At 40.5% G+C, this 7590-nt stretch overlaps 1 protein-coding gene across 2 annotated transcripts in view; it reads right to left on the bottom strand.

Moving 5' to 3' along the window:
• Window positions 1-853: 853 nt before the first annotated feature.
• The window catches only part of LOC113090244 (methyl-CpG-binding domain protein 5-like), a 44505-nt gene continuing 37768 nt past the window's right edge, over window positions 854-7590 (bottom strand). For both annotated transcript variants that reach the window (XM_026256204.1, XM_026256202.1), the window contains 4 exons: window positions 5078-6022; window positions 4677-4750; window positions 3345-3420; window positions 854-3229 (listed from right to left, as the gene is read on the bottom strand). In XM_026256204.1, the coding sequence (XP_026111989.1) occupies window positions 3170-3229; window positions 3345-3420; window positions 4677-4750; window positions 5078-6022 (1155 nt within the window). In that variant the 3' untranslated portion in view covers window positions 854-3169. The remainder of the gene's footprint in view (window positions 3230-3344; window positions 3421-4676; window positions 4751-5077; window positions 6023-7590) is intronic.

Genomic DNA, 7590 nt, shown 5'->3' with positions numbered 1-7590 from the left:
GCTTACTATAAATAATTTGAGCGACCAAATCATGTTTTGCGCCAGCAACTGAAAAAGATAGTAGCACAAGTGCCACCTTTTTTTTGGATTCTGAAACATACATTTTGGTTGATCTTAGTCTACCTTTTTCCGACATCCAAAGACAGAGCACAGTAATTACAGGAGAAACTTCAGAACATAAACCATTGTAAAGATGTTATATATGAAAGATCTTGTGTAAAATGAGGTACTTCATCACATGATCATCAACAATTACAAGGAAACACTAACAAGTGACCCAAAATTTCCAGCAGTACCCTTTGTTTGCTATCGATTGACAGACAGTGAATACTCAGATGAGACTACAATTTAAGATAAAAATAAATGTAAAATAACTATCCATAACACTGTTACTAGTTAGTGCTGGACCTGATTTACCTTTTTGCATTGACTCATTTTATTGGTACCTCTGTTTAGCAGCGATAAAAAACACAGCTTGCATGGCGGCAGCCTCGAATTCAAAGGACTGTACAGAAACAGAAGAACTGTAATATTCTCTCATTTCTAAAACGGTTTAAAATTGATCAATAATTTTGTACAAGAAATAAAACATAAAATGTAACCAACCATTGCTGAAAACTAACTGAATAAAATTTAAAAATAGTATTGAAACATGACTTTGAAAAATATACGTTCAATCATTTCTGACGATCCATCTTATAAAGCTACTGTAAAAACACCAGTTTAATGACCAAGATTTAGTGACCAGGTTTTAATTGAAACATTGGTGCAACATCATTTCAATGTCACATCACAGCATGACCTGTAATGTTCACAATATTTACAAAACTGCTGTTTATGACATCTTAAAAAATAAAATGAAACAATAAGAAATTATGGACTTTAACAAACTAACCCTAACAGCCACATCAAAGCTATCAGAAACAAACATAATCAAGTGCACAACATACTTTACAAAGTCGACTGCTGTAAAGTACATACTGGTGAGAAAATATATACTCAGATATGTATTGAAAAAAACATTGACATCAGAAAGGTTTGTAATACCAGTCAGATACCAATCATAAAATAGCAAGCAAAGAGAATAAAATAAAAATGTACACACACACACACACAGAGGAAATGAAAGAAAAGGACTCAAGAATTGAAATGGAAAATGTTTTGGGCAACACTGAACACAAAATGTTTTTGACCTTGAACAGTAAGAGTTTGAACACAGAGCGCAGCACTGCACTGACAACAGAGTCGACTTCACCAGCAGAGACACGAGTCGATCGAATCTGTTCACGGGCTTGCACCATTTCTCCTCTGAAACGCCATTGCAATGATATCTGCGCCATATAGTTCCCAGTTCCTCTGAATGGAAATATTGCACTTAATTTCGTAGTGAGATTTCTGTAAAGATGACAAGGAGAGAAAACAGCCAATAGCTGCCATTCAATCTGCCCTGCTTTAGAGTTTTAAATGGATGCAAACTGATGAGTGCGAGTTTCACACAGCAATGTGCTGCAAATCCCACACGTATCTATAGAGTTTACACACAAAAATAATTTAATCAGCTCTTCATATCGAGTTAGTGTTACTGGCAGATGTCCATGTCACACCATGATTCTGTACAACTGACACTGACCTTTGACCTGTTCCATTTCCCAGTCTATGATACCAAGTCACTTCTCTAACCCTTCTGATCATATATTCAGAAAAGCAAAATAGACACACAGACAAAAACAAACTCCTCTGTTTGTCATTCAGAAGAGACATTTCCCATGAACCTTTTCAGAGCTTGAATCTGAATAATAACAGGACTTTCTCGAGTCTGTATGAGATTTAACATCTACAGCTCATCTGTGTCTTTCCATAATGCAGCACACAAATGCAACATCATCACATTACACCCAAATTGGGCCACTCAGTGTTTTCTGACGGCGGCTGGCTGACATGATACTGTTTTTAGACTGATTCTGACTCCTGATGCATGGATACAGCGCCAAAAACCAAACCTGCAGCTACTGACAGCGTTTTATCTTTTCCACATTACTGGGATAAAGTGATTGGTGTTCGGCTGGTCATGTGATGCCATGTAGAGTAAATCTAATTTTATTCAATTACTGATATGACTGGAAATTTATATCATTAAGTGCACAGCGAAATGAAGATTTTTCACAAGTATGGTTAATTTCTTGATGATTGAAACTTCAAAAGAGAAAATAATGAGTGCAACCTGAAAGGCAAAGAAACACTGTGTTAACGGAATAATACTGAAGTGTGTGTGTGTGTGTGTGTGTGTGTGTATACACATTAAGTATAAGGCTTAGAGTATCTGCACAGGGCCGTATTATTGCCAAGTTTACTGAACATGTCAAATAAACAGGGAGTCCATGCATTACTTATAACACCCATTATAAGGCCCCTAGTTTTCCTCTTCGTGGACTATTACAGTACGAACGACTCCAAAGAAACCTAACAAACCAGTGCCGTCTAACTCAAACACATACCACAAAGGAGAGACCAACTTAACCTTATAAAGACAGAAAACACAGCAAAATGACACGGGACAATTATAAACATATTCATGTATTAGTGTTTAGTGCTGGAAGACCTGAACTATATATAAAAGCCCACAAGCTCGAGTCAAACCCAACTACACCATTCAGCTGGTGAAGTCCACTCCGACACACACACACACACACACACACACACACACACTCAAAATACAACTCTAACTGAAGCTTCGAAAAGTCTCAGATTGACTCTTATTCATTGTAATGTCGCTGGGCCTTATGGGCCGATGAGACATTTCTGTTTTGTGTTTTGTACAGCTGAAGATAAAGTGTGCATTGAGTTGGCTTGTACATGTCATTATCCTACAGTATTTACACTTTTCCCATGTTTTTACCATGAAATTTCTGTATTGTCTATATACACATCGAAAACATATCAGAAATATTTGGACTGTCTGTGTTCTTAAATGCAGTAAATTTCTTTTTTTTTCTCCTTGTACACTAGAAAAAAATAGTTCAGCAACTTCAGCAAGTTGTTTTTGCTGCCTTTTCTGATTGGCTGATCCAGCACCTGTCAGTCACTGGATGAGGGCGGAGCCACGATGAGCCGTCTGCTAGAGTGTAGCACCACGATCAAAGAGACAGAAAGAGAGACACTGATGCTTCTGTTATCTGGAAATCTTTCTCCTCTTGGGTTTGGGCAGTTTGACTTGACGATCCTGGTGAACCTGCAGACCAACAGACAACAGCTTCACTGCATCATTTCGTCATCCAATCAGAACAAGCTCCATGAGATGTGTGTGTGTGTGTGTGTGTGCGCGTGTGTGCTTGTGTGAAACTCACAGTTCCAGACATCTTGTCTAACTCACTCATGGCCTCATGAATCGCAGCTTCTAACTGATGATTCAGCTTTCCCGCCCTGCGAGAGAGAGACACCGTTAATAACACGCCTCCAAAAACAACAGACGTCGAGCCAAACTGTTGCACAAAGATACAAGCGTTTTGGAAAGAAACTTAAAATAACGTGACATTAACGATGTTTATTATCTTAGTCTATGTTTTAGGGGTGTGCAATATTGGAAAAAAATTATACCTCGATTTTGTTTTGCAATATTATCGATAACTCTAATTAGACATTATTTTGCAGAGTGTATTATTGTGCTGATATCTGACTACTAGTTTTTTTTTATATTCTTCATTCTTGGTGGTATGGTTCACATCAGTGAACAGAAATTAATCTTTTTAATTGTTTAAATTGATTTTTACCTTTTATGGGCATTATTACCTTTAATAAAGGTACTTAATAATTCAGCTCAGGGGGACATGGAGTGCTTTAACCTGCAGTTACAAATGCATAATGTTTGGATATTTGAAAAATAAAACATTTAATACTGATGTTTAAAATTATTTAAAAAAATGAAATGATACTTTGAATGTGGAATTAAAACCGCCAGTAGGTGGCAGCCAGTCAATGGACCCTACTTATCCGATCGTAATAGGACGAGAAGCACAATCAGAATAAAAAGAGTCACATATAAACACGTCAATTGGATTGAATTGGCCAGATCGGACTAAAATTTCGATCAGATTGTAAGAGGTGGTTTATTCCTTTTGTAATCCAAGCAAGAGAACATGTAAACACGACTGGATTGAATAAAGAAACTGGAAAGTACTGCACGTGCGCAGTGACGTAGCATAATGATGTAAGACGCGCAGAACAAGCTGTTCTTCGTGGCGAATAAAGTGTCATAACTATCCTGTCATAGTAAAACTCCCCTTTCACTCAGCGTCTGATGTGGAGCAGATATGGAGCACTGAAGTGTATAAAATGGCATGAACTATTATCCCATTCTCTGTGTTTGCTGAAGGGAGAATTAGGAAATCTGAGAGCATTATACATTTGAGTCTTGCAGGATGCAGATCTCAGATCAGCTGTAGTGTCTGAGCAAGACTGTCATGTGCTGGTCTCTTATCACAGTAGCATCAGCTTATTATTTTACCTGCTTTAAAACAGCATGTAAAAACTTAGACAAACCATTCAACATTCATTTTTTTCCCTTCTCAAGTGAGTGTTGCACCTTTTCTTCAATGAAGATTAATTTGAAATCTTTTTCCCACTTGTAGATGTTTTTCAGGGTATGAGCATTTTAGGATCTCTGTTACAGAGAAACTTACTTCCTGTTTTTTTTGCTGGCTCTGTCTAGCATCTGAAGGTCTTGTGTTAGTGTTTTCAGCTGCTCAGGTTCCACCTAAAAAAACAATAGTTCAAAGATCAGATCTGTTACCCAGATAACTATTATCTCCAATAATTAATACTGCATTTAAAGATTTGACTTTAACCTTTGATCTCAAAGCCCTTATAATGAGAACAATCACTGACAAGTTCACAGAGCACCTCTCGCTCCACCAAACCACAAGACAAACCTCACTGCAGCACTAGCAGGCGATGGGACACGCCGCTCTACAGATAAATGACATGATACTTCTGGAACATATTTTCATACTTTATAATAACAGAATGACTTTTCCGTTAGACACCTTCAAAGGCATATAGACAGGACAAGGCAGTCTTTTACCTTGGCCTGTTCTGACAGATGCATGCTGTCATTGCACCCATGCTCTTCTCCCATCAGTTTGTTCGGCCAGGGCGGGAAGCCTTTGATCGGCCAGACCAGCTCGCCCACATTGAAGGCCCTGGGCCTGTAGTGCAGCAGCTCGGCCGAAGGAGAGTCGGGGTGCCGCAGCTCCTCCTCGCTGCTGAGACTCTTGGTGTCCGAGGGGCTGGGCGCACAGTGTCCGTTAAAGTGCCCGTTGAAGTGAGTGTAGTCTTTGAGCAGTGGCCCTTCCAAGCTGGTGGAGGATCCAGGTGACTGGTCGTCTCCGGTGAGCGGCTCTCCGTATCCTCCGCGAGGCAGCGCTCCGTTGAGCTCCAGCCGCTCTCTGGCACGGTGGTTAAACCGCAGGCTCGCATTGTCATCCATCTGAGCGTCGGAGACCATCTCCGGTGGACACTTCCTCTCCGCTTTGCTGCTGCGCACCTGTGTGGAGCACTCCAGAAACTCCTCTCCTCTCCAGTGTACGAGGCTGTGCTCGTCCCAGTGCGGCCGCGGCGAGCGGAAGAACTCGTGGGCGTCAGTGCCGTCGGGCATGTTCTGCTCCGAGCTCCTGCGGTTGGGCGGTGTGCGGCTCGTGCCCTCGGTTCTGCGCGGCGCGTGAATGACGGCACTGACGGCGTGAGGCAAGCCGAGTGTCGGGCCAATGGATGCGGTGAAGGCACTCATGGCGCTGAGCGCGGGGACGGGGCTAGCCTGTGTGCTTCCGCTCGCGCTGGCGGTGATGGTCACGTGCATGCCTTTGCCAGCGGCGTCCACCACCGCTTTGTAGATAGCGTCCACCGAACTCTGGCCTCCGGAGCCTCCCGGCACAGAAACCTCACCCTGCAGCTTCTGCGGAGCGTCACGGTACAGGCCTGCGTCTCCAGAGAGAGCGCACATCTGCGTCCCGCCGTCAGACACACAGCCCTGAACACACAAACAGCAGCATGTCATGTAGAGCAGGGTCGCTACAGGCAGAGAAAAGAGAAGTTTTACTGAGTCCATGTGTATAAAACTTATCAGAAATGCTCTTAAGAATATTCTTAAGCTTTAACTAAAGTGTCAAAAAATTATTAGCAAAAAGACTTTTCTAAGATCAGGAGACATTTATAAAGCTAAAAGCAATTAAGACTGATTCTTAAGTGTTGACTGAGATGACACTTAAAGGAAGAGTTCACCCAAAAATCAAAATTATGTCATTAATAACTCACCCTCATGTCGTTCCAAACCCGTAAGACCTGATTTATAATATTATAGCCTTCATATTATGATATCTAATAGATTAGATTTATTGAAATAAATAAATAATTCTACTCCCCATAAATAAAACACCTGATTCTGTCGGGAGCTGAACAATTTTGTGAAATTCGGCTCGATATAGTAACAGCACAAAGAAGTTTGCGATTGTAAAGCGTGTGTTATACTTTCCGCATGAGCAATCCGGACGGAGACACGGCCAGCGCTGACGCGGACTTCTTCCATTTATACTTCCGAAAGTGCACGCTGATTATATTCTTTATTTACAGATTGCACAGGTTCGAGTGGCAATGAGCTTCTTCACACTGCCTGCACATGTGCAATTGTCGTCTGCTCAGAGCCTCGGTACACACTCTCCGATGCGTACGCGATTTTTGTTGCGTAGTATATGGTGTTTCTATTTGCTTGAACTTCTTCAAGTGAGTTGCGGGGCAAACCGAAAATCCTTCACTACTGATACTGCGACTATTCTTTTTTTTTTTGTATGGGTTCAGTCGCTGACATTCTCCACATTTATTTTTTTTCTCCCTTTTACCGAACTAATTGCTATTGATGACTATTTGAATTGAATTCTGCCAAAGTGTGCGCTTGTATATGTTTGGTAATGTTATGGGAGTAAGTCTGCTCATGTCTGAAAATAATTTATGAAAAACAAAATCATTCCACATAAAAACATTAGGCTATAGCTTATATTTCTTTAATACCCTAATTTTTTTTCAATTAATGTAAAAAATAAAATTAATTGTAAAACAAAATTTTGTGTGTGTGTGTGTGTGTGTGTGTGTGTTCAGCATATGGTGGGCCGCATTTGAACTCGTGACGGGCCGCAGGTTGAGAACCACTGCTTAATGAATGAATGACAGGTTTGTGGGGAACATCGCACAAGGCACATAAGAGGGTGACATCTAGTGGAGAAGATTTGTAATTAGATTAACGCTAATCTTACGTTCAATGTCTGCGGAAATAAATATGGAAAAAAATCGATTCATGGCCTTTGATAATCGATTTTGAATCGACCACAATTAAAAAAATGATTAATCGAAAAATCTATTTTTTTACCCAGCCCTAATTATTAACATTTATTATGAGAGTAATTGACACCGACTAGAACTTTAATGTTTCACCAAATTCATCTCAGTTGTTCATACTCGTCTGACTCGTGTTGCTGTAGAACTCCAAAAAACCCTAGTGACTCTTTTGCAATGAAGGCCTTAATACTTAGTGTCCACTAGATGGGG

This window comes from Carassius auratus, chromosome 6 (genome assembly GCF_003368295.1).
Source record: "Carassius auratus strain Wakin chromosome 6, ASM336829v1, whole genome shotgun sequence".
In the NCBI taxonomy this organism is placed as follows: domain Eukaryota; kingdom Metazoa; phylum Chordata; class Actinopteri; order Cypriniformes; family Cyprinidae; genus Carassius; species Carassius auratus.
The sequence above is the reverse complement of the archived record's forward strand: the minus strand, read 5'-3'. Positions and strand labels throughout refer to the sequence as shown.